General features: G+C 52.7%; 13 protein-coding genes across 13 annotated transcripts; 4 read left to right on the top strand and 9 right to left on the bottom strand.

Moving 5' to 3' along the window:
• Window positions 1-123: 123 nt before the first annotated feature.
• On the top strand, window positions 124-885 carry TRVA0_037S00694 (uncharacterized protein; the record flags this gene model as incomplete). Its single annotated transcript, XM_076686404.1, has 1 exon — window positions 124-885. The coding sequence occupies one exon, from the start codon at window positions 124-126 to the stop codon at window positions 883-885; it is 762 nt and encodes a 253-aa protein (XP_076539351.1).
• A 221-nt stretch (window positions 886-1,106) lies between these two features.
• On the bottom strand, window positions 1,107-1,879 carry FUR1 (uracil phosphoribosyltransferase; the record flags this gene model as incomplete). Its single annotated transcript, XM_076686403.1, has 3 exons — window positions 1,107-1,158; window positions 1,213-1,359; window positions 1,416-1,879. 3 exons carry the CDS (start codon window positions 1,877-1,879, stop codon window positions 1,107-1,109), a joined length of 663 nt encoding a protein of 220 aa, XP_076539350.1.
• Window positions 1,880-2,406: 527 nt separating this feature from the next.
• Window positions 2,407-3,669, top strand: TRVA0_037S00650 (URC4/urg3 family protein; the record flags this gene model as incomplete). The annotated part of the gene is made up of 1 exon (XM_076686402.1): window positions 2,407-3,669. The coding sequence occupies one exon, from the start codon at window positions 2,407-2,409 to the stop codon at window positions 3,667-3,669; it is 1,263 nt and encodes a 420-aa protein (XP_076539349.1).
• A 76-nt stretch (window positions 3,670-3,745) lies between these two features.
• TFC8 (transcription factor TFIIIC subunit TFC8) lies at window positions 3,746-5,920 on the bottom strand (the record flags this gene model as incomplete). The annotated part of the gene is made up of 3 exons (XM_076686401.1): window positions 3,746-5,498; window positions 5,546-5,757; window positions 5,804-5,920. The coding sequence occupies 3 exons, from the start codon at window positions 5,918-5,920 to the stop codon at window positions 3,746-3,748; spliced, it is 2,082 nt and encodes a 693-aa protein (XP_076539348.1).
• Window positions 5,921-6,135: 215 nt separating this feature from the next.
• Window positions 6,136-9,977, bottom strand: NCR1 (sphingolipid transporter; the record flags this gene model as incomplete). The annotated part of the gene is made up of 2 exons (XM_076686400.1): window positions 6,136-9,897; window positions 9,957-9,977. The coding sequence occupies 2 exons, from the start codon at window positions 9,975-9,977 to the stop codon at window positions 6,136-6,138; spliced, it is 3,783 nt and encodes a 1,260-aa protein (XP_076539347.1).
• A 346-nt stretch (window positions 9,978-10,323) lies between these two features.
• CAP2 (F-actin-capping protein subunit beta) lies at window positions 10,324-11,115 on the top strand (the record flags this gene model as incomplete). Its single annotated transcript, XM_076686399.1, has 1 exon — window positions 10,324-11,115. The coding sequence occupies one exon, from the start codon at window positions 10,324-10,326 to the stop codon at window positions 11,113-11,115; it is 792 nt and encodes a 263-aa protein (XP_076539346.1).
• A 247-nt stretch (window positions 11,116-11,362) lies between these two features.
• On the bottom strand, window positions 11,363-13,231 carry TRVA0_037S00562 (uncharacterized protein; the record flags this gene model as incomplete). Its single annotated transcript, XM_076686398.1, has 1 exon — window positions 11,363-13,231. The coding sequence occupies one exon, from the start codon at window positions 13,229-13,231 to the stop codon at window positions 11,363-11,365; it is 1,869 nt and encodes a 622-aa protein (XP_076539345.1).
• Window positions 13,232-13,425: 194 nt separating this feature from the next.
• RPC10 (DNA-directed RNA polymerase core subunit RPC10) lies at window positions 13,426-13,711 on the top strand (the record flags this gene model as incomplete). Its single annotated transcript, XM_076686397.1, has 2 exons — window positions 13,426-13,630; window positions 13,692-13,711. 2 exons carry the CDS (start codon window positions 13,426-13,428, stop codon window positions 13,709-13,711), a joined length of 225 nt encoding a protein of 74 aa, XP_076539344.1.
• Window positions 13,712-13,920: 209 nt separating this feature from the next.
• SPO73 (Spo73p) lies at window positions 13,921-14,967 on the bottom strand (the record flags this gene model as incomplete). Its single annotated transcript, XM_076686396.1, has 1 exon — window positions 13,921-14,967. The coding sequence occupies one exon, from the start codon at window positions 14,965-14,967 to the stop codon at window positions 13,921-13,923; it is 1,047 nt and encodes a 348-aa protein (XP_076539343.1).
• A 340-nt stretch (window positions 14,968-15,307) lies between these two features.
• Window positions 15,308-17,252, bottom strand: TRVA0_037S00496 (WD40 repeat domain-containing peptidylprolyl isomerase; the record flags this gene model as incomplete). Its single annotated transcript, XM_076686395.1, has 2 exons — window positions 15,308-15,448; window positions 15,498-17,252. The coding sequence occupies 2 exons, from the start codon at window positions 17,250-17,252 to the stop codon at window positions 15,308-15,310; spliced, it is 1,896 nt and encodes a 631-aa protein (XP_076539342.1).
• Window positions 17,253-17,611: 359 nt separating this feature from the next.
• On the bottom strand, window positions 17,612-19,372 carry TRVA0_037S00474 (uncharacterized protein; the record flags this gene model as incomplete). The annotated part of the gene is made up of 1 exon (XM_076686394.1): window positions 17,612-19,372. One exon carries the CDS (start codon window positions 19,370-19,372, stop codon window positions 17,612-17,614), a length of 1,761 nt encoding a protein of 586 aa, XP_076539341.1.
• A 1,468-nt stretch (window positions 19,373-20,840) lies between these two features.
• On the bottom strand, window positions 20,841-22,427 carry ITR1 (sugar porter family MFS transporter; the record flags this gene model as incomplete). Its single annotated transcript, XM_076686393.1, has 1 exon — window positions 20,841-22,427. One exon carries the CDS (start codon window positions 22,425-22,427, stop codon window positions 20,841-20,843), a length of 1,587 nt encoding a protein of 528 aa, XP_076539340.1.
• A 1,113-nt stretch (window positions 22,428-23,540) lies between these two features.
• On the bottom strand, window positions 23,541-24,626 carry GAL7 (UDP-glucose:hexose-1-phosphate uridylyltransferase; the record flags this gene model as incomplete). Its single annotated transcript, XM_076686392.1, has 1 exon — window positions 23,541-24,626. The coding sequence occupies one exon, from the start codon at window positions 24,624-24,626 to the stop codon at window positions 23,541-23,543; it is 1,086 nt and encodes a 361-aa protein (XP_076539339.1).
• Between the last annotated feature and the right edge of the window lie 244 nt (window positions 24,627-24,870).

Below are 24,870 nucleotides of genomic sequence, written 5' to 3'. Positions count from 1 at the left end.
TCCATTACTGCAGCTACGGTAGTGGCTGGAGGAATAGTTGGCGGGGTTAAGGTTGCAAACAAGCGTAAGAATAAGAAGAAGAAACGCCACGAGCGTCGTGTCCAGCTCATCTACGACCACGCAATGTCGCCTTACTTGTTTCGCAGTGACGAGTCAACTATTGGAGAATACCGTCTTGCAATGGATAACGCGAATGAGGTGAACGTGCTTTCTGATGAAAATAGTAACCTGCGACCATGTTTTAAACGCGTCATGAGGCGATACTGGAGGCTGGAGACGGTACACGGTCAATCCGTTGCCGAGATCCACTTGCATCACCGACGACGATCGTGGATTACCTGGACCAACAACAATGGCCTAGACTGGAGCCTCGTGGCAGTCAAGAAGCGGTGTGTAATCACTTCCGAGAAGTTCAAATATTTCATCGAAGCGGACTGCCCGAGGAGGTTATCAAAGTACAAATGGTATTTAGATACCATGGAACTTACAAAGAGCCTGATCCTACCCGAGAGTAAAGAAGTTGTTGGTGAGACACGAATAGCAGAAGCTTCTAGCGCGAACAGTGTCAAGTTTGATTATAAAGTTGCGTGCCAATGCGATGTGCGTGATGATTTGTTTGTATTAGTGCTGTCGTTTATCGCAGCCTCGTACTGGGAACGGGCAAAGAGTCGAACTAAGGTGGCGCGTTATTCAGCTATGGCGTTGGCAAACTCGTATGGTAAAAAGCTAGTAGCCAATGCTCAGCTGCGACGGAAGGAGGTGGTTCAACGGGCGGCCGGACGGCGACTGAATGTTCGAGCCAGGCTTACACGAAGGTGTATTAGAACGAACATCATCCCCTATGCACTCAACACAGGGCGGTTCAGAGCTATTCATGATATATAGAATGTGAGCGTTATATATATATATATTGCTAAAGGGTTAAACGTATAAGTAACAAAAAGCTCGATCCTACCCAAGAGTAGAGATGTCGCTGGCGAATAGCATAATCTGGGTTACTGCGATTGTAGAACTAAAGTCACTCTAAGAGAGCCCCTCTCCCCATCATCGCTCGCTTTGAAGCTCCGCTCCGAAGAGGCGTACAAGCTGTAATCAATCTGAATTGACTACACATAGTCGGCATGAGTAGAGTATAACCGATCTCCGATATCACCAATTCTAAAGGCAGATGTTAGCAGTTTCCCTCAAATTTTTGAAGCGAATAATACGTACCCTGGAAGGATATATCCACTGGCGGAGAGATCAGAGTCGACGTGCCCGATGTAAAACTCGACATCTGGATGAGCACTGGCAACGTGGTCTAGGCCTTTTTCCGAGCCCAAAATGGCACAGAAGACAATCTTCTTCACCTTCCACTCTCTAGATAAAAAAAGGTTAACCACACACTCGCCTCCAAGTCTACGACAATCGCTTACTTCAGTGTTTGAATGACGGCATCACTGGTACCACCGGTCGCAATTACAGGGTCAACAACCACTGCCAATTCATATCCCTCGCCTGATCGCGGCAGTTTATTGTAGTATTCTACAGGGGATAGAGAGGCCTTGTCTCTGAAGAGACCCAGGAGAAAAGCCGGGGCATCCGGGTTTGGCAACAAATCCTGGAACGACTCTAGCATAGCCAACCCAGACCGCAAAATAGGCACAATGACATACTCCGTTGGCGACGTGAGTACCGGAGCGTAATCACCTCCAGCTAGGGACCTCAGGGAAGTGCTAGAATCCTCTTCCGCAGCAAACACTTGTTTGGACACCTCAACAGCCAAGATACTCGTAATTTCCTTGGCCAATTTCCTTACCCCGCTTGCCGTCACTTCGCCAGAGCGAAGCCGGCAAAGCTTCGCTTTGAGGGAAGGGTGGTTTGAAACGTGGATAGGCATTGTATATAGCAAAAGTGGGCTGGAAAGTAAAGATGGGAAGATTGACAAACAAACAGAAAAAAGGGGGCCTCAAACGGCCTCTAAATCGCTACGATCTGTCAACGTGGGGTGGTACATCAGCTGCTTGCAGGGCCGATGGTGGTTCCGGAGATTGCACCGTGCATATCTTATCTATCTATCTCTGCTTCCCACGATATGGCAGCCACCCAACTACCGGGCCGAACGTCAGTCAATTGAGAGGATAGCTAGTCAATTAAAATATTCCCTTTTAATGTCCTCCTATTCTGGCCAATTGCTGATACCCCCACACCGCAAGCCCAAATCGGGTGGTATGATCGTCGCTGTGAAGGGGGTCGGTCGCGCATCGCCTTGTCCCCGCATTTTGGGGGCTTGAATGATAAGGGACAGGAGTCCTTGCTCTTTCTATCCGTCGGAATAGCCTGAGTGTAGGTAGCAGATCGCGAATTCTCATTTTATATTATTAGTTGGCGAATTCTTATCCTGCGAAATATACTACAGAACCAAATATGTCCAGCAACAAGGCCGCTTACTTGAAGTCGATCCAGTCGGTGCGAGAGCGATCGAGCATCGTGTTCGACAAGGCCCTTAAAAACGAATTGAAGACTTTCGATGTCGACCTTAAGCGAATTGACCCAACCGTGGACTATCTCATCAAGCTCATGAAGCGTGATTATGGGGACGACTTTGCCTCAATCCCGCCGCACGGTCGGTGGCAGCACTGTGAGTGTGGCGGGATCCCCCGAGTGGCCGGACTCGTGGGCCGATTCCGCTCTGGTGTTGACGATAAAGAGGTTGCGAGAAGACTCCTGGATCTGTTCACCGTATCAGTGCTCCTGGACGCCGGGGCTGGCAAGAAGTGGAGGTACATCGAGGTTGCCTCTGGACAGGACTTCTGTAGAAGCGAGGGCCTCGCTATCGGAACACTTCACATGTACATCGGTGGCATGTTCTCTTCTGACCCGAAGCAGCCATTCCAAGTCAATGGAGAGAAATTGAAGGCACTTACCGTAGAAGAAGTCAAGTACGGACTACAGGTAAGCGAGGACAATCCCCTCGAAGGGGCTGAAGGGCGGGCGCAATTGCTCAGGAAGTTGGGGTGCGCTCTCGTTGAGCACGAAAAGTATTTTGGACCTGATGCACGTCCAGGAGGACTGGTTGACTATCTCGAACGGAAGTCGAAAGGGGGAGTTGTTCAACTGCCAGTGCTCTGGGATGCGTTGATGGACGCGTTGGTCCCCATTTGGCCCGAGGGCCGGGTCAAAATCGACGGCGTTCCCCTTGGCGATGCCTGGTACTGCTCTTCAATGCCGCAGGATGGCGAAGAGTGGGAGAAGATCGTTCCGTTCCACAAGCTCACTCAGTGGCTCTGCTACTCGCTGATTGCTCCAATTAAAAAGTACGGAGGCCTCAAGTTTGAGGGCGAGGAGTTGCAGACTGGTCTCCCAGAGTACCGAAATGGCGGTCTATTGGTAGACATGGGCATTCTGACCCTCAAACCGGAATACAAAGAAAAAGGGATGAAGTCGCCTATTTCTGGGCTTCCTACATTCCCCGTCGATTCCGACGTTATTGTCGAGTGGCGTGCTGTCACGATTGGCTTCTTGGACATGCTTCTTGACAAGATCAATGAGAAATTAGGAGCAGATTTGAAGCTGCCCCAGCTTCTTGAGGCTGGAAGCTGGAAGGCTGGCAGAGAGCTGGCCAAGGAGCACCGACCAGACACAATGGACCCTCCAATTCAAATCATTTCTGACGGAACCGTCTTTTAATTCGTACATAATAGCATCATAGGAGTTACATAAATAACATTAATAATTATCTCTTACTGGCAAAAAAAGAAACCCGCTAACGCTTGTAGTTTCGCGCTCCACAGTATATACACAGGTCTAATGTTTCCGCCAGTATCCTTAGTATGTCGCCGTACTCCTCCAAAGTGGCTAGGTTAATTGTTTTCCTGTTGCACCCATCACAAGTTAGATTATCGACACGTAAGAGAGGTAGCAGTGTTAAACTGCATCGACGCCATTTATGCCCCACTGTCGACGTGATGGTAAGTCGATTGCTTTCCTCCTTGAAATTGAAGTCTTCACTAAAGAACCCTCCGTTCACCGCTATGCTCTCGGGATCATCAGCGTACTTCCAACCTTCGTTGCTCGTAAAGTGGCCGTAGCTCTGTAGTACTGCTTTATCGAGATCCGTCAGCTTAACTTCAGAGGAGGAACTGCTGTGGTAATACTGCAGCACCATATCGGCTAGCGCATGGAGCATGAACTTGGAAGTGTCTTCATGATAATGACCCAAAAGACGTAATCGGTCAAACAGAGGATTGTACAACAGAACTCGTTCTAGTTCGTTTCTCAGACTTTCCCCAGGCAGATAGAGCAGATTTTCTTTTACATCGTCCGACTCGATCTCATCCAACGCACTTCTCAGGTAGCCCATTAGCTTTTCGTGAACAACCGGCCGCTCTGGCTTAGGCAAAAACTTCTTGAGGACGTTGATTTCCCACCAATTGGATAAAGTTGACCCATTCAGCGGGGACCATATTTGAGGAAGGCTCTGGCTTCCGAACTGTGGGTGCTGAACAGGGAAGAACTTGATTCGTTTGTTCATGTCAGACGTAATGGTGTACTTGAGAGAGTTGCCCGGGGTGACGTTGTATGCAATTGCCTTGTAGCTTTCGTGTGGATGAAGGATGGCTCCAAACACCCGGATCTCTAGCGTATCCAGTTCGCTCGGCATTTCAGCTTGTCTCCGCAATCGCATGAAATGATGTGTCAATGGATTCTCTGAGACTTCTTTGGCCGTCCCTGAAGCAGAATCAAACTCACATGCGTATACCGCGCCCTTGCTGGAGACCGATATAACGCAGTAGGTACCGCTGTTCGGCGTGGCTTCGATAATCACATCAGCGGTGGTTTCTAAGTAAGGGACACGAATTTCGGCGGCACGCGGATTATCGAGCTCATCCTTAAGCGAAAAGACATTGAGCAATCCTGTCCTCTGAACAGCAAGAACAAACTGTTGCGCACTTGAGTCGTATTTCCAGGCCATTGAACTGAAGCTAAACCGCGAAGGCGGAATTAGCGTCATAGACTTGGTGGATATACTCAGCTTATTAGCTGTGAAATCATAGGTCACTTCCTTGACGGCGACCTCGTTTCGATGTTCAATTGCAAGGAGCGACTTCACCATCGTAGCCTCTTCATTCTCGAATTTCCACGCCGACCATTCCATTCCTGTGATGTATGTACCGAACTTGCCATTCGCCTCCCCAGCGAACCCCTGGTGCTGACCTACGAACTGTAGCCCATTTCTTCGGTCACATGAGTACAAAACAATCTCACCCGTTTCAACAGCTAGCGCCAAAAAAGACTTCCCCCACTTTTGGTCCGACCACGGACAGGTCCGTGACCACGCTATGCTGTGGGCTCTAAGCAATTTCTCGCTGTGGTTATCCACTGGATCTGTGATGGGCAAGTCTTCTATGAGCTGGGTAGTCAGATCAAGGTAGCGAGACCATCGCTTTGCAGCCGGGTTAGACGCTAAGGAGTAGAGGAAAACCTCGCCCCGCGAAGTGAGCGCAGCAAGATAACACCTAACACATTAGCTAGCAGCTACAATTAGTTTCAGATTAGTTCTTACCTGCTCAATTCGCTCATTCCAGCTGGCGACCATGCCAGATCAGTGAACATGTAGTCCGACGTCGTTCTCGTGATAGTCGTGACCTCGTCGCCTTTCCGCTCTAGGTTAGAAAGAAAACTATTGTCCCCCAACTCAATAGTCTCGGTCATAGATATATTGTACTCTTCGTCAGGGCGCCCACTGCTGGACTCTGAGATCTTTGGAGATGGGGTCTAGGCTTGGTTAGCTAATTGGAACATGAGTAACTCCAAAACGTACCAAAATTGAGATATGACCATGGCAGTTCAGGGCGATATCTCCATCTTCAGACCACTTGATTGCTCCAGTCACCACGCCAATGTCTTTTCTATCCAATTTCAGCTCCCGTACACCCATTATTCCTCTCACTTATCGGTTTGATAGTACGCGACTGATAATGTTTTTATCCCACCGACTCCCCGACTTAACCGATCTTCAGCCAACATCCCATCGTTACGATTGATGATATCGCCATCCTTGACCGTGTTTGGTGGATTTAGATCCCTTTGGATTTATCAATAAAAATATATTTAGCTATTAAACGAATTATAATGTATCAAAGTCAATAAATATTATTCCCCGTCATTGTCCATGTGGTTAATGCCGGAGTCATAAAGCCTGGATGCAAGGTCGTCCGCAATGCCCTGATCTCCCTGGTCTAGAATATAGCCCACACCGCCAAAGTAGGTTAACAGGACTGGCAGAAGGACCAGACTGTGGGCTGTGGCAACGAGGACGAGCGAGACCCACATCCGGAAGTAGTACACTTCAAATATCTTGGAGTGCGTGAAGGCAAGCACAGAGACGCCAATGAGCTTGGTGAGGGCAATTCCACCAAACACTGACACGCCTACACCAACCAACGCATTGAACACTCGGGTGTCGCGAGATACGCCAATCATGCCGGAACCAGTCACCTTCTGCGTAAAGGTAAATGCGCGAGCAATGTGGATGCAAAACTCTACGCCAATGCCCACGCAAATGACCAGGTTCACCAGCGAAACGGCGTTGAGGCCAATGTTCCACACCGCCATGATACCAGCAATGTTAACAACAATCATGCCCACCGTAGCGGTGACGACGAGCGCCGTCCTAATTGTGCCGAGAAGTATAGCCGAGAGAGCAAAAATGGCCAGCAGGGCGAAGCCCACGAGCCTGAAAGTGTCCTGGACAATTGTCAGATACTGCGCGAAGAAGATGTAGAAATTCGCGTAAGGGAACGTCTCAATGCCAGTGGAGTCGGAAATATCTCGGGCTATCCTTCGTGCTGCTTTGTAAGAATTGATAAAGTCGTCCTGGGACTTGAGTGGCACATGCGAAGTCCTAAACGACGACGATGCAATAGTATTCCTCTCGTAGTTTGGAGAAACACTTGTACTGTACGGCGCCTTGCCTCCGAGAGGGCAGGGATCAGACGGCGACTGGATCCATTCCTTGAAGAAGCGCATGAATTCAGCGCCCTCAGGAAGGCCCTCCATAGTGATCTCCCACTTCTTGTTGGCAAAGCACGTCTGGCATCTGGATGCGGGGTCCAGAGGCGAGCAGAACATAGTCTCGTTCGTTCCCTTTCTAAACCGGCAGCAGTCTTCCAGACTCGGGTTGAGCCACTGCAAAAAGTCGTCTATCCAGCTGGCAGCCGGCGCATTGATAAACGAAACTTCGGGCCGCTTCCTCTCCTGCTCGACGATATTAATAAGCGAGTACTCCTGGCAGGTAGAGAACCTACCGCAGAGCGCCTGCTGGTCTGCTCTCTCAGTAGCGTTCATACCGTTGGTAATAAAGTACACCGGCGGGCCAACGTTGAAGTATGCGTACAAGTCGTTGAAGTAGTCGACCAGGTACGAATCAGCAGGGACAGCGAGCCGCTGGTCGAGCCCCATTTGCACATTAGGCAGCAGCGCTATTGAGATACCGAACCAAGCAGCAAAGATAGTGAGAACGGCGACCTTGACTTTTCGCGAAATGAGAGCCGGGGCGTAGTACTTTCGCACCAAGCGGGTCAGGAGCGGCTCGTCGAACTTTTCAAACACACTAGGAGACCCCAGCGCCCGGGCGGTGATTCTAGAGAAGGATTCTAATGGGAAAGTGCGCTTATCCGCCTGCAAGAATGGCAGGCAGTCGTAGCGGTTCTGCTCAGTTCTTAGCTGGTCCAGAGAGAGCGCCGAAACGAACATTGTCAATTGCAAAACAGCATTGACGAAGACAGCGCCAGCCGAGTAAAACGCGAAATTTCTTACTGCTGGCATGGCCACAAGTCCGCCCAGTGCGAAAGCAATCGATTCGCAGGACGCCGAGAGGAGGATACTGGGGCCAATGCGACCGACAGCGCGGGCAACTCGCTGTTCAATCGACTCGCTGGGATGCGAGATATTGACGCTGTTGAGCTCGTGGGTCAGCAGGAAAATATTGTCGACGCCCACCGCAAGTACCAGGAAGGGAATGACCTCTGCAATGATGAGAGTTACCTTGAGCCCGATGAACGCAAAGAAGCCCACGGACGCCGCTACCGACAGAAGGACAACAAAAACACCGAATAGGCCCAGGGAGAACTTGGAGCGGACAAGCGACATGCGCCCAATGCAGGGCACTACGCCGCCCAGGGCCAACGAGGCATACAGAAACATGGCCACGTAGGAGATGGCCACGATGTTGGCATCCGTATTACTAGACTTGTTGAGCTCCTTTTCAAGCGACATTTCCGTATTGAAAGAGAGCCGCAGGCCTCTATTCGATGCCTCCTGTTGTACCTGGAGCATGAGATCGATCATTTCCTTTTCCCACGACCGGGCTTTCTCTTCTTGCTCTGTACCCTGCTCGCCATTGTTGACGACGTAGGTAATTACCAGCGATTTGGACGTTATAGGGTCGTCGTCAGTGAATCCACCAAACAGATCAGTAATTTCCATCGGCCGCTGGAATGGTGGCATGCAGTCGAGGGGCTGCTTGGTACACATTCGCAGCTGCTTCTGCCAGTTCTTCTCCGAGAGCCGTCTGATGTCTCCGCCAAAGTACTGAGTGACGGACTGAATTACACATGCGTCACCCAGCGGGTTAAGACAGATGTCATCTATCGACACGCCCGTATCACTCTGTAGCTGCTGGATACGCGACTCTACGCCAAACCACCACTCGAGAGTATCATAGTTCAGTACAGGACCTGTGTCGTTGACGACAAACACCTGCTCGGCGCGGTAGAATGGCCCAAAGTGCTCGTCAAAGAACTGCTTCTCGCCAAACTCTCGCGATTGGGGACTCACCCACAGCCTCACGGGGCTTGTCTCGAGCTCAATGTTGAATGCACCCAGACACATGACCGCCACGACTGCCAGCGACACCGTGATTACAAACGCCGGGAAGCGGGCACAAAAGTACGCTCCCCGGGTGAAGATAGACTGGATTTTCGAGTTGAGGGGGTACGGCGAACGCAGCCGGTTCGAGTCGCGGAAGCGGAACCGACTAATGCTCGACAGTCGATAATAATATTCATCGTCCTCGTAGTCTTCTTCTCCAGAATCATCGCCATAGTCATTACCTCCGTAGAGCAGTCGGCGCGACTCGAGGTTACGCTTAGAGAGCGTCTTCCAGCACCGGAACCCGCCGTACGCCAGCGTCAGCCCGAAAATGCCTCCAATGTACACGATAATGATGCCAAATGTCAGACAGGGCAGCGCTCCGACCCTGCATTGGTTTGGCGGCTCGATTTCGCGCAGAACTGGGCATGCCGCAGCGCAGTCAGAGCAAGGGCACTTATAGTCGCGGTCTGAGCAGTTGTACACGGGCCCAGTGCTACGGATAATCTCCCTCGGGGTGTCATCCCACGGGAAGTTCATTTGAAAAGGCGATCCGCCCAGCAGTGGCTTCTCGTCGCCGAGGAATTTGAGGAACGCCTTGTAGTCCTTAGCGCCACCGCCAATAAAGTCCATCGCATACCCGTTGGTGGCTGAGAACTTGACCTCTTTACACGAGTCGTAGAACACAGATGCGAACTTCGGGTCTACGTAGTGGTCCAGCTCGGTCACGATCTCCTTGCCCGTCTTGGACTTGCCCGTCTTCTTAATGTCCAGGAAGGTCGACTGGTCTGGCGAGCACGTGAACCGGCAGAAGAACTGGAAGAAGTTCTGCTTACACGCCGGGCACGTCGCAATAAGGCTCTCGGCTTTCTTCAGGCTCTGCCGCAGGCTGTCCACCTGCTCTATGGAGCAACACACGGGTCCCTCGGCGTATGCCTCTCCGCACAGCTCTACAAGCGCTTTCCGCGTCTCTTCATCAGGGTCCTTGGCCTCTACTTCCGCCGCACAGGGCAGCTCGGACCCGAAAATCGACTTCTTGCCACACTACATCTATCGTTAGCTCCCCTCCCCTCAAACTTGCTAAGCGGTGCAAGATCACTTACCTGACCGTACATGGCACACATTCCGGGCTTGTGGTCCGTCTCGGCCGCCGCCAAACCAACAGCGAATAGCCACAGCCAGCCCAGCCCTATCGGCCACCCTAAAAACTTCATTATTGTCCTTCAGCAGTCCAGTTTCGCGATGTGTTTCGCCCGTATCTGCCTGCTGGTCTCTGTCTCTGTCTGGACTTATCGTGGGGCGTTGGGGCGAAAGTAGTGGGGTGGTGCGGGTGATATATCGTGGTCCGGACTGATATATTCGCGCAAGTAGAGAGAGAGTGTGTGTGTGAAGTGGACAGCCTCAAGACGGGCCGCCCTGAACGAACGTGGCTGTAGTGTCAGCGAAGCAACCGTAGGAACGCAAGTGGAAATGGCATCTGACGAGGCGTTTGACGCGAGCCTGGATCTGCTGCGACGGCTGAATCCTCGTGACATCTCAGACAACCTCAATGCGTTGTGCAAGATCACCCCAGCGCTGGCCGAGGACCTCCTGAGCTCGGTAGACCAGCCATTGGGGGTCAAGACCTGCCCGCAGACGCACAAGAAGTACCTGACCTGCGATTACAACCGAGATGGCGATAGCTACCGGTCGCCATGGAGCGGAGACTACAACCCGGCCGTCAGCGACGCGCCGGTGCCGAGCGAAGGACTGCGCAAGCTCGAGGTGCTGGCTAACGAGTCGTTTGACATCTACCGTGACCTGTACTACGAGGGCGGCATCTCGAGCGTGTACCTGTGGGACCAGGAGGAGGGGGACGGGTTTGCTGGTGTTGCGCTGCTCAAAAAGCAGTCGGACAAGGCAGACGGCATCTGGGACTCAATCCATGTATTTGAGGTCGAGCCCAATGGACGGCGGTCCGCAACGTATAGATGCACCTCGACGGTCATTCTGGACATGAAGAGCACGGGAGTGGACCTGAGCGGCAGTCTCACGCGCCAGATTGAGAAGACTCTTCCCACCGAGGATGAAGCGTCCCACGTCGCGAACATTGGCTCAATGGTCGAGGAAATCGAGTCCAAGCTGCGAAACGTGCTTAACGAGGTGTACTTCGGCAAGACCCGGGACATTGTTGGTGACCTGCGAAGCATTGCTCCCCTCTCCGAGGTCTCGCTCGAGCGAACCCTCCATGGCGAGGTCGTCAAGGGCCTTGGCGGTAATTAGCCGTCACAATTGTACTGCTACTTGCCATATTTTTAACCCTTCTCACGGTATAAATATATTCCTTGTACCTTTCTTTGTACCAATTCTGTTCGACAACTTTGTACATGATGGCATGAAACAGTCCACATACTCCAGCTTCGCAAGTCTAACTGGGGGGCCAGCCCGAGCCCGCCCAGACCCCCCGTAGCTCCGCTGCGCGGAGGAGTAGTAGTTGAAAGTCTATAAGTCAATTGGAATATATACAGATCTATGCAAGGGGCAGGGAAGCCTTGAAGTCCATCCATTGCTGCTTGTGGCGGGCTTTGTAGAACTGATGGGCAGCATGGGTATTGTGTGGAGCGAGCTTAGAGGCCGTGAACCCCAATAAATAAGAAGCACATGAGTCGGCAACGGAGCCGGGCTTGTAGACGAGCCGGGCCGTGTGGCGGGGCCATTTCAAGCCCTGGAGCAGCCGCTGCCACTCCGCCTCGTGCGTGCTGGTGTATGCTACTGACGCAAAATCCGGGCTCTGGGTCGGCAGCACCTTGACAACGTCGGCGTAGAAGCGACGCTGGCACTGGGCAACATGGAGCAGGTACTTCATGCGGTGGTGGAAGCACCCGTCTCTGTGCATGCGGGCGAGAATCAACTCCAGAACGGCAAACTTGTTTTCGTGGAACCGCTTCTGTTTGACCGCCGCTTCGAAGAGCAGCATGTAAGTGCGCCCATTGGGGCGGCAGCCATACTCGGACCCCAGAAACGCCATTACGCCAAACATCCAGTCGAGGCGCAATTTCGACACAAACGTCTCGAGCAGCATGTTCATTGTTGTCGTGGTGGGATGCAGCCCGAACCGCTCGAGGCCATACGTCAGGTACCGCCACGCACGGTTGCGGTGCTTGTTCATTGCCAGGTTATGCATAACCAGATTGAGGCACTCAATGGTGACGAACCCTTTGGGGGTCTTTGTGAGCTGGTCCATGGCCCGGTCGGGGCCCAGCAGCTCGATCATGTCCTGGGTGACCTCTGCTCCGCCGCGGATGGTCAACGGCACCCGGCGAGACTGCATCTCCGACAGGAAGTGCAGCTTGGGCTCGAGCCTCGGGATAGCCTGCATGACAATGGACCAGGTCTCGCTGTTCGCCGTAATGTTGCGATCGACCATGCTCCGGACGACCTCGAGGGCGAACTTCGCGGGATGCTGGTACCATGTGTATCCGGGATTGTACCGGTGGCGCGAGCTAAGCAGCAGCAGGTGGAAGGTTTCCCGCGAAGGGGCCGCCTTAGAGTGGAGGCACATCTGCTCGTACAGGCGGCGGGCTTGTTTGAGGTTCCGCGTGCGGAGGAAGAATGCAATGGCCATGTTGTATGCCTCGGTCGTGTGGTAGTCGTAAGTGGAGTTGTCGTTAAAGATGTCGTTCAAGGTCGTATCGACGGCCCCGGGGCCTTCTATGTACAGTTTTTGCGTCAAGAGATGCACGTATTCCGTCAGGTTGCCAATTGTCCACCCATTACGAGGGGGTTCGGGCAGCTTCGTCCCCGGAAGATGATAATACCGGTACAGCATGTTCTCTGTCACAATTGTGGAGAGTTTCTGGCGCTCCTCGTCGGGTGTTATGCGATCTAGTAGGGAGATCATCTGGTCCGTAATGTTCATGATCTGCCGAGACCCAATTATCTGCTTGGATCCAGGGGTCCCGTCCTCAGCTGAGTCTTCTGGGGGGGTTAACTGGCTCTCATCGGGCGGATTTTTATTCAATGAGTCCCCTGGGGTTTTTAATTGGCTCTGATCTAATGAATCTTCACCCAATGAGTCTCCTAGTCCCTTTGACTGGCTCTGATCTCGTGAGACCTCATCCAATGAGTCTGCATTTTGTTGAATCGATGAGCTGGATATGCTTTGATCTGACGGATGCAATAAACTTTGAGTTGATGGGTTTTGGTTTAACAGAGCTGCCGAACTCTGGCCTGTCGAATGGCTCGAATCATTGTCGTCAGTCCTACCACGGGAAGTAGTAGTACTAGTAGTACTAGTGGATCTGGCCAGATCACCGGTGAAGTGATGGCCACGCCGCCATTTCAACGGCCCAAAGGCCGCCGCAGTAGTACCTAAAGCTCTGCAGCGGCGGAGGAGCATCTATTCTACTCTGAGTCTCCTCTCCCGCCTGGAAATCCTCGGGAAATGGGGTCTCTGGGCTCGAATCACCTACTTTCGCCGGGTCGGGGCTCGCCTCAACTGAAAAAATTCACCTCCCAACGGCGAACCTCTTAAGACACCTTGAAATATCTCCGGTCCATCTCATCTTTACAAATCACATCGACTAACCAAAGATGAGCTCCAAAGACTCGTTTGTTCCTGCGTCTAACCCGTCGGCCATGAGCATGGCGGCGGCCGGCCTGAACGCTCACAAGAACTACGGTGTCAAGTACATGTGTGCGACCTGTGCCAGCGAAGTCGTCCTTGGCAAGTCTGATCCAGTGCGATGCAAGGAGTGTGGCCATCGAGTTTTGTACAAGAAGCGAACTGAGCGCATGGGTAAGTTTTTTTTTTCTTCATCTTTGAGATGGTCTCTAAGTGAAGTGCTAACCGGTTATAGTCCAGTTCGAGGCGCGATAAGGCGTACTGTACATATTTATTATTTATCAACTGTAATGAACATGATGCATCATTTACTTCATAGGCCCATCTAATATGGTAGATCAAGTAGTGAGGGCTCTATTATGATAGATCAAGTAGTTGAGTGGGCTCTATTATGATAGACCAAGTAGTGGTGGTGGTGGATCAAGTGGTGTAGATGAAATGGTGGTAGATCAAGTGGCGGTAAATTAGGTAGTCCAAGTAATCGGCGAGTTGCGGATGTCATTACGATCGTTGCTGTGCTCGAGTGCGGTGATAATGCTGTCCAGCAGCTGTCTATGGGTCGCGTTCTGCGCAGGTAGCTCTCGTAATCGGCTCTCCAGGTGGATCTTGGAGGAGTCGTACTCCAGCGCCTCGACCCACTGGTCAACAAACTTGGGCGCGATCTTCAAAACCGACTCGTTCTCGGCGTGGCTTGCAAAGCCCACGATGTGGGCGATCCGCTCACGGTCTAGCCGCGAATTGCGGACCTTGGTTAGTAATGCGTGGATGTTCAAATGCGCGTCCCCTTCGTTCAGCGCGTCTCCTTCATTTAGTGTGCGGCTCGATGATGCTGCGGCGGGTGCTGCGGGGGGCCGGTTCCCGAGATGAAACTCGGGCACGGAAGGACGCGTCGTTAGAGCGCCCTCGTCGACGTGAATCTTCTGGCGAAGCCGCTTCCAGACGCGCTTGCGGACAAATGAGTGCAGCCAGCGGTGCGTGCCGTGCCACGAACCCGAGCCAAACCACCACGAGTAGGCCCACCCTTGGTCGTCGACGTCGGGCGACATGTCGACGTACCACCGGTTCCATTTCCACTCCCACGTGATATCCGGCAGCACATAGGTCGTCGGATCTCCATATACAGCCGTTCTACCGTCGCTTGTCGTCCATCCAGGGGGGTCAATCTTCGGCATGAGCGAGTTTGACGAGAAAAAAGGGTACCCAAAGAAGAACCACCCTCGTTGGTTTTCGACTAATATGTCTTCCACCTCAAGTGGACCCTCTTCATTATCATTTTCCGGCACTTCGGGGTTCGTAACTCGTGCAAGTCCATGGCTGCGTTCTATGCCAACGAGCTCGGCACTGACTAGTGAAAGCCCCTCAGTGATGGAATGACGAGGGGCTTCAGACGTAGCACTGGAGTGCCTGAACCGGGAGTACTTCTTGCTCAAACTACTCTCCCGCGAAAGCGCGTGGACGGGGACGGTTATTTCCTCGACCGTGGAGCGTCGTCCTCGCGATTCTATCTCCATCGCCAGCTCATTCGAGGTCCGTTGTGTTGATGAGAGATGTTCGGTCGGCGATCGCAGCAATGTACGGCTACCACCACCAAAACTTCTAAAATTCGAACACTCCAAAATTTCAAAACTCCAAAGCTTCAAAGGATTGGTTCAGCTCCAAAGGCTAGCTCTTTTTCAAGTTGCAAATAATCGCAGACTAGGCAATGGCAAGGATAATAGCAAATTAATGGTTGGGTAGACATAAATATTAAATCTTCGTCATAGACAATGTCCACCACCTTCCCCCCCTATGTAGGCATAAACGTCGCTACACAGCAGTACATCACATCATTGCTCACTCCGCCGCTGAGATTTACTCCACAGTAGTAGAGACTATAACTGGGGGCTCATGTGGCCGATCTTTGCGGTCTATAGGGAGCTTCTCGATGGCCTTGACATTTTCCATGCCGCTGATGACAGAGCCGAAAATAGTATGCACATCGTCCAGCCATGGCTAAATAGTTAGTAAAACAAACAAGCAAACCAAATTATAGTCAACTTACCGCCTTCTCTGTGGTGATGAAGAATTGAGAACCGTTGGTATTCTTACCAGCATTGGCCATGCTGAGAATAAACGGCCTGTCATGCCTCAGGAGAGGAGTGAACTCGTCGCTGAACGGCTTGCCCCAGATGGACTCGCCCCCAGTTCCGTCCCCGGACGGGTCACCGCCCTGGATCATGAATCCTTTGACTATACGATGGAACGTGAGCCCATTGTAGTACCCATTGCGACAGTGCGTGACGAAGTTTTCTACTGCCAACGGCGCATACTGCGGGTACAGTTTAAGCCGAATGTCGCCCATGGAAGTGTGTAGAACTATGGCCTTGACCTTTCGGATCTCTTCCTGCCTCTTTATGGCAGCCTCCTCTTCTCGCTGTTTCTTAGTCTTCTTCTGCGTGCCCCCCTCGCAGGCGTCTCTGTCCTTGATCTGCTCAAAAACTCCATCGAACCGAGAGAAAATGTAGATGCGGTTCTTATTGTACGCAGTAGCAATCAGCACTGGATCAATTGCCTCAGACTCGCCGAGCAGTTTATTCTCTGACGCCACCATTTCTGCTGTGAGTACTTGTTTCTTCTTTGGGCGGCCCTGGTAGAGCGCCAGACTCAAAAACCTCAACGGCTCCTCTTGGCCCAGCAACAATGAGCACGTATTGGCCACGAGGTTGACTACTTTGATGCCGAGAAGCGTTCCGTAAATGACAAAGTTGCCAGAGTCGTCAAAGAGCGGCTTTTGCAATTGTGCAATGCGGTCTTCACCACCAATCAAGTCCCTCTCGACACTGACGCGGCGCCCAAACTCGACAGGACCCGGATCAAACACGCTCGTCCCGCCCTGCTGCATCTCCATCTCTGCCTGGATCGACTCGTTGTACTCCTTGATGACCCGGCCCTGGGCGAAGTCGAAGATTGACAGTTTCTGGTCCGAAGACCACACGGCAAATCTGGTTTCGTCGCGTGAAAACGAGACCGACAGAGGCACGCTCTTGACCTTGCGGAACTTGAACAAATCAGTTTTCGCCTTGAACTCAAACAATACCTGTGGAGGCTTGGTCGCGGGCTCTTCGTAGCTCCAGTACTCGACCATGCCGAGGTCATCGCAAGTGAGCATGCAATTGAACGCAGAATTGTGCACTATCACGCCGACGCTCTTCTTATGCAGTTTTTCCACCTTTTTCATCAATGTACTCTCTTCTTCGCCAGCCGAAAGTGGGTCGTAGAATGCAATTGTGCCGCTACTCTGGTCGGTCACTCCGACGACAGCTTCGTTCACTCCGCGGTTGATCCAGCACAAGGCCCGCGGAACGAGGCCTTCTACACGCACAATATTGATCATATCAAGCGTGGCGACCTCAAATACCTTGACTGTGAGGTCCATTGCCGACGTAGTCGCGACATACCGCCCGCATGGGCTGAATACGACGTCGGTGACGCGCCCGTCGTGGGCCTGGAACTGCTTCACCGACTCGATATTGCCAAACGCCTCGGTACTCTTCTTCCAGAACTTGATAACTCCGTCTTCGCTAGCGCTGACAAAGTACCCGCCCGTCGCGGTTCCGCCAACTATGTGGGTAACCGGGGCGCTGTGGGGATACGATCGCGTGTACCGCGAGAAATTTGGCAGGTGCGACAGGAATACGGACGACTTCTTGAGCCGCCGCTTCGGCTTCCTCTGAGCCGCCCCCAATTGAGGCCCGAAATCCTCATCTTCAGACGATGACTCCTCTTCTCTCCGCTCCTCAGCAGCCCGCTTCTTCATGTTGGGATGAAATTTTACGTCACCGCCGACAGATCGCTGCAGGATCTTAAACTGATGAATCTTGGAAATTTTCAAATTCAAAGGTGAAGAAGACCGGGTCAAATTGGCTAAATTATTGAAATTGGCTAAGTTTTTAAAAAATCGCTAAACCCGTTAAACTGTGGATGTAAATTGGTCAAACTAGGGTGAAAATTGGTCAGATTGACCAAATGGCTCGTTAAATTCACAAAATGGTGGATAAAAACTGGTTAAGTTGGTTATGTTGGCATTCCATTAGTGGTACATTAAAGCTACTAATCTCATCGTCATCAAAGAAAATGGGGGTGGTTAATGGGTGGTTAATGAATGGTTCGTTATCGTCATTGCTGCATAGGCCATACAGGCTGGCCCATTGCGGCCGCTGCAACTGGGTGTGGCATGTGCGGAGCTTGGCCGGGGGCCATGCCTACGTTTACCTGTGTCGTTAGAGGTTGTGGCGGCGGTACCTGGATCATCATCTGGCCATTGGCAGTCGGGGGCGCTGCCATCGGCTGACCGGGCCCAGGTCCAGCTACAGGCGGAGGAGGAGGTGGTGGTGGTGGTGGTGGTGGTGGTGGTGGTGGTGGAAGGCCCTGGGCTGTCTGCTGGGTTGGATCAGGTCCAAGCACGGCAGCGAGCGATTCCGGAGGGATGAACGTCGGGCAATCCCTGTGGTTGACAATGACCTGCCGTAGGTTCATGACCTGCTCGCGTAGCGCCGTCACCTGGTTCGCCAGCTGCTCGTTCTCGGTCTGGAAAAACTCAACCTTGGCTTGTAGGTTCGATAGCCACTGCTTTTTCCTTTGCCGACACTTGAGGGCAGCAATCCGATTCCGCTCGAGGAAACTCTTCCGCTTCTCTTCGTCAGACAATTTGCCCTTCCGCCCGCCTTTTTTGGGCTTGGTCTCGTCTCCGCTATCCTCCATCTCCATGTCCATCTCCGCTTTTATCTCGTCGTTAGTAACACTGCTGTTTTCGCTCTTGGCGTTGTTGTCGGTATCCTCCTCCTCCCCTTTGGTGGATCGGGGTTTCGGAGCTATAGGCGACCGACGCGCTCGCTTCGATGCAGGCTCTTTCTTTTTCTCAGGCTTCTTGCGCTTCTTGGCTTCGACCGGGCCCGCAGTAGCTTCAGTGGATTCCTCCTTGATGGGAGGCGACACACTACTACTAGCGCCTGATGCTACCTGAGCGATTGCTACCTGGGCAGCCGCGCTAGCGACAGCCGATGCTGCGGCGTGTTGATAATTCGAATTGCCGCCCGCATTGTATCCGTTGCTGGCCGTAATAGTTGGTGCCACAGTCGTAGTTGGTGCCGTCGTAGCTGTAGTAGTAGTGGACGGCGCCGCATGCGCCGCATGCGGCTGAGATTGATGCTGAGTCACGGGAGGCTGGTACGCTGCCTGCGGCGGCGGGGCCTGTGATGTCGGGAACGCCAACTGTGCGTAGCGGCCATTGTTAGCGGATGTCACCGCGGTCGTATTAGTGTAATCTGCCGTCTGACCAGGTTGTGGTTGTTGATTGACCTGGTTATAGTCTTGCACTTGCAGCCCGAGGATGGCGGCGGTCGTGGGGCCCGGTGTCGGGAACATCGTTCCGCTCCCGCCCGGAGTCAACCCCGTTCGGATACTCGCGTCGTTTAGGTTCAGCCCCGACTTCCGCAGTGAAGACACAAACGATGAGAAGGACGCCGATGAGGGCGCGTTCCCGGTCCCGTTAGTCAGCGGCGGAGGAGTCGCTTGTGGTGGTCCCGTCGTTACCGGCTGTCCGCCATTGGCCATACCATTTTGAAGAATTGCTGGAGACAGCTGCCCCTGCCGCAATCCAGCCCAGCTTCCGCCTGGGGTTGTCGGATTCGACAACAGCGAAGCCGGAGACGTGATCGAGGCCAGTGGAGGTAGTAGTCTCCTGCCGCCCGGAGTTAATGCGGGCTGCTGCGACTGTTGTTGATGTTGCTGGGGATGGGCCTGGTTGGCCTGAGCACTACCCTCTTTACCATCCCCGTCCTTACCCGCGAAGCTCTGTTCAAACGGATTTGGCTCTAAGTCGAATGTCGTCGGGCGAGGAGCCTGCGGATAGCTCTGCTGCTTCTCCGTCTGGTTCATAGCCGCTATAGGAGACCTGGAAATTTCGCGACGGCTGGCAAAAACCCCGATTAGAGTTTTTTTTCCCGCTTTTTTACGCTACGGGGGGTAGGTGGGTCCAGTGTGTTTGAAAAGAGGGAAAGTGAAAGACTTTGGACCAAGTCCTTGGCGTATGCTTCTATCCCAAGTGGTGAATATATTTTCCTACGCCCTCAGCTCTACCGTGCCCACAGATCTGTGTCTTGCACTGTCGTCTAATCTGCTGTTTCGATGGGGGGGCTTCGTGAACAGAAAAGTAGGTTGGATGACATCACCACAAAAAATTGGTGAAGGGCAACCCCCCTTGCTGGCGGGGGCCGTGCGGCCTCCCATTATTGAGACACCGTTTTATTTTAGAACATACACGGCCCAACCAGTCCATTTACACACAAGTGAGCGGATGAACACTTACAGGCTATTCGTTATTTATTATTTTGATTTATTTTGTGGCCTCCATTTTCCTGCTCATTTTAGAAGGTTCTTAGGCTCGGCGATGTATTTTTAGTAACTGGCTGGTCTACACGCAATATTTACTGAACTAGCTATGTTAAATCACCGAGTTTATATCGGATAATCGATCGCGACATACTTCGCGATCGATTGGTCGGTCCGCGGCCAATCGTAGACCAATCGTAGAGCCCTCGGGGGAGGGGTGCGATCTGGGGGGCTTTCGGCGAATTGGCGAGAACCCCGCAAGTTATTCCAAGGCAATGTTGCTGCGTTTTGAAGGAGGATCCACGTGGATTGGCGTGATGTATGCATTGTGATAATTGACACCCCATGAATAATTGTATCCATATGGTACAGTTACCCCCTACGATGGTTCGCTGCGCGAGCCACTACAAAACGAAGGTGTGACTGCGTAGGAGACACAGGTAGTGTAATTTGTAGAACAGCCCAGAGCCACAGTACTACTGCTGGATGAGATAACATTGGTGTAATATGGTGTACTACATTGACAATATTAGCCCATTTGTCAATTGCATGGTAAATGTACCACTTGTGATATACGGTAGCAATGTCAATTCATCTGTACTACTTGAGGGAGACAGCTCGCAATCCTCCGCGGCTTCGCTGCACGGAGGGGTCTGTGTAGGTATCGCACTCTGTATTTAGTAGTACCATTGCTTGATAATAGGTGATACTGGCCCGATATATGGATAGCTATTACATGGAGTGCGACGTGTTACAGTGAGGGTTGTAATACGGTACGTGATATTATCAATAACGAGGTATTTGATGAGTGGTATAATCGCTTAATAGATGTGGTGGCACTTTTGGCAATTGGTGGTATTTGTGCGAATTATTGAATCGTAATCCAGTAGCTGCTATAAGACCTTCCATAGTGCGCCTGTTACACCAATGATCTTTACAAAGCGGAGCTACGGGGGGTTGGGGACAGCAGTAATAATTCATGATTAGTATGGAGTAGTGGCACAAAAAAATATCGTTAGTTATTCGTGGAAGTGGCGGAGAGCGCTAGCGGGCTTGGAGTCTTGTCTTCGACGTGCTCTGACGAAAACGCGGTAGGAAGAGCCTGCTTTTCAGCGTAGACCTGCTTGAGCTGCTTGTTCTTGAGCACCGAAAGCTTGACGTTGAACCCTCCACTGAGCAGGCCCTGGACTTCCTCAATGGTCATGCCCGCCGTCTCCGGGTAGAGGAAGTACACAAAAAGCTCGCCCAGCACGCACAGCCCAGCGTAGAAGGCAAACGTGCCGGTCGGCGTGATGTTGTTGAGCATGGTCAGGAAAGTCGAAGACACAATAAGTGAACCAGCCCAGTTCGTCGCCGTGGCGAACGCGGAGCCGACGCTGCGCACGTCCATGGCGAACATCTCACTTTGCTGCCAAGGCACATTGCCGATGCCAGTCGCGTAGAAGGCTGCGTAAATGAGCATGGAGATGATGACGACGATGGCCCAGCCGCTCATGGGCGTGCCCTGGGTCGTCGCATTGTCCGGCAGGAAGTGAAACGCAATAGCGTTAAGCACGAGTCCCAGTGCCATGCCCCAGACTGTGCATAGCAGCATGCGGCGCCGGCCAATTTTATCGATGATGAGAAACGCGACAATGGTGAACACAAAGTTCGTCCCCGAGATGATGATCGAGACAGCTGTCGGGTCGTCGAACCCGACCGACTCGAACACCGTCGCCGAGAAGTACATGAGCGAGTTCCACCCGGAAAATTGCTGGATGCCCTGGAGACCGCACGCAATGACCAGCGCCCGCAGGTTGCATGGTACAAAGTGCAGGTCCTGTAGCTTTTTCGCCAGCCGCTGGTACCAGGGACGCCCGTCTTCCTCTCCGGCAATTGACGATGTCGTGTGGAATACGAGGTCGTCTACCTTGGCGGCGATTTCCTGCTCTGTGGAATCCTTGTACACCCGGCTCAGGACGGCCTTGGCATCGTCTAGTCTTCCGCGCCGCACGAGGAACCGTGGAGTCTCGGGCATGAGAACAAAGAGGACCATCTGGACGACTGCGGGGACAAGCGAGAGGCCGACCATGATGCGCCAGCCGTTAGCCACGTGAGCCAATCCAGCGCCAATGGCATAGGCAATGAGTTGTCCACCGGTGATGGCCAGCACGTTGATGACAATAAGCCGCCCTCGAACTCGCGATGGGGCCATCTCGCTGATGTACATGGGCGCCACGAGCGACGCAATTCCCACGCCCGCACCCATGACGAACCGGCCGGCGATCATCGTCCAAACTGTGTGAGCGCACACCTGGCAGATGGCTCCGGCGATGAAGAGAACGTTAGCCCCGGTGATGGTCCACTTCCGCCCGACAAAGTCGGCCAGCGGTCCGCCCACAAGCGCGAATATAAGCGCGCCGAGAGAGGTTGCGCTGGTGATCAACTCCTTGTCGCCGGTCGACAAGGTCCGGTTGCTGAGGTCGCGGCCAATGACGACGAGTGCGCCGGAGATGTACCCCGTGTCGTACCCAAAGAGGAACCCACAGAACGACGTCAGCACGGTGAGTGCCATCATCATCCGCGACACGCTACGGACCTCGATAGCGTGCTGGTTGTCCATTTTTTTCTATATCTGAGTCCGAGGTGGAATGATCGGCGATGAAGGGGTGTCGAATTTTTCCGGCTCAGTGCGTCCTCGGGAAAAAAATGTCTCATCATGTCTCATCATGTCGTACCGTTATAATCGGAGTATCTGGCTCTACTACGCCGAGTGATTGTGCTCAGGATAGCTACTATTACTACTGTATTTGCATATTACTAAGAGGTAGTCTTTAAATAATCGAATTCATGGTAGCGTGTATCGTCAGCATACTGGGGAAATTCGCATAGTGCTGAAGAACACTTCTACCAACCCATACGTAATGTAGCGTAGGCTCATTCAAATTATCGCAGGTATCCAGGCGATTACCGGGCTCAGACCCGATATCGACCTCCCTTACTTTGCCTTATCCACAGATCCAACCCCGGATTTTTTTACTACCAGTGCTGCTGCATGATTGGAGGTCCAGCATTTCTCCGTAATCAAGATTAAAAGGTGGTATAACGTGTTAATACTAACCCTGATGAGTTTTAGATATTTCTCTTCATACAATAAAGTGTACTAAATCCGGCATGTTGCTCTTCAATTCCCAAGATCAAAAGTGAAATATTGTAGAAGCAGTACCATTAACATGTTATTCTTTTTAATCAAGCTAAAATCATCTCTTCTTATCTTATCAGGATCTTTTACAAACATTACAAGTCACTCATACGCCGGTATTACCCCTGAGATGATCCGAGTCGGGAAGTATGTGTGGTCGTTTTCAAAACCTCTAAGGTAGTTTGCGTCAATTGAGGGATGCCAGGTTTTCCCCTCTTAAAGCCCAGGTGGTGAATAATGTCACGACTCATATACTACTACTGTATACTGAACTCAATTGAGGTATCCATCAGTGTATATCAACAGTCGTAATACGCAGTAAACACCAGTTGGAGTTAGGAACTCATATACATACCCTGCCTAACCGATAAGAGTCACTAAAGCAAATTGACTGGAATGAATTGACGGTACACAGAGCTGCAACAACCTCCGCGAAGCGGAGCCACGGGGGGGGGGGGTTTGGGGTTTGGGGGGCTGGCCCCCCAAAGGTAGACAGAGCCGAAGGGAAAGCCATTACAAATGTTCATTACAACTTTACTTCTCGGTGTAGTGCTTGTCGATGTTGACCTTTCGCAGAGTAGAGGCGGCGGTCTCTGGGGTCAGGTCACGCTGGGGCATGCCGAGCATCTCGAAGCCTACGAGGAACTTCTTGACGGTCGCGGACCGCAGCAGCGGCGGGTAGAAGTGCACGTGGAGATGCTCGACGGAGGACTCGCTGTGCTCGGCGAACGCCTGGTGCAGGCCCATTGAGTACGGGAACGAGGTCTCGAAGAGGTTGTCGTAGCGTAGTGCGACACGGCCGAGAATTTCGGCAAAGTCCTGCGACTCCTGGGCGGTCAGGTCGGCCACGGAGCCGACCTTGCGCCGCGAGATTACCATGATCTCAAACGGCCAGGTGGCCCAGAAAGGCACGACGGCCACGAACGACGCGTTGAGCTCGACGACGCGGTCCTGCGAGTCGTCGCCCGTCTCGTGGGCCGCCAGCTCCTGCGCCACGTAGTCCTCGAGCATGCCCCGGCCGTGCTGGGCGTGGTACTTCGTCATGCACTCGTGCTCCACTGCCGGCTCCTCGGGGACAACGCTGGTCATCCACGCCTGGCCGTGCGGGTGCGGGTTCGAGCAGCCCATGGCGGCGCCCTTGTTCTCAAAGATCTGGCAGTATTTGACCTCCGGGTTGGCTACGGCATCGCGGTACACGTCCTTCCAGACCTCGACAACGCGCACGATCTCGGCCTGCGACATCTGGGCGAGCGTCAGATCGTGGCGCGGATTGAAGCAGATGACGACGCACTTGCCGCTGACGCGCTCAGCCCTCATGAGCTCCGAGGACGAAGCGGTGGCCTCGCCCTGGGCCGCAGCGCCCATTGACTCGAGCGGCTTGACGGCGCTGAAGTCATTGACAAACACAAACGTCTCGGGGTACTGGGGGTTCTGCTGGCCCTGCGACCGCGTGTTGCCCGGGCACAGGTAGCACTGTGGGTCGTACGCTGGCCGCTTCTCGCCCGAGGCGCTCTCCTGCTGGCCCTGCCACGGTCGCTGGGTCCGGTGGGGCGAACACAGTACCCATGAGCCCCGCAGTGGGTTGTATCGCTTGTGTGGTTCCTTCCAAATCGCCGACATCTCTAATTCTTCTATTCGTTTTAGTCTAGTGGCGTCTAGCTTTATGAGTGTATGCTAGTGTATGAATCAAAGATGAGGAGATGGAGGAAATGTGCGCTATTTGTATGTCTCGTTTGCCAGGTGGAGCGACAAATTTCTATTTTTCCGGACGAATCGGGATTTTGGCCGTGGCGGAAAAACTCTGGGGTGAGATCTTCCGCCGTTGACCGTTTCATCGTATCTGACGTAACGCCATTATTGGGTT

The sequence above is a fragment of the Trichomonascus vanleenenianus genome, assembly GCF_965637985.1.
Source record: "Trichomonascus vanleenenianus strain CLIB 3782 genome assembly, contig: TRVA0_037S, whole genome shotgun sequence".
In the NCBI taxonomy this organism is placed as follows: Eukaryota; Fungi; Ascomycota; class Dipodascomycetes; order Dipodascales; family Trichomonascaceae; genus Blastobotrys; species Blastobotrys vanleenenianus.
Note: the sequence above shows the minus strand (reverse complement) of the source record. Positions and strands in the feature narration are given on the sequence as shown.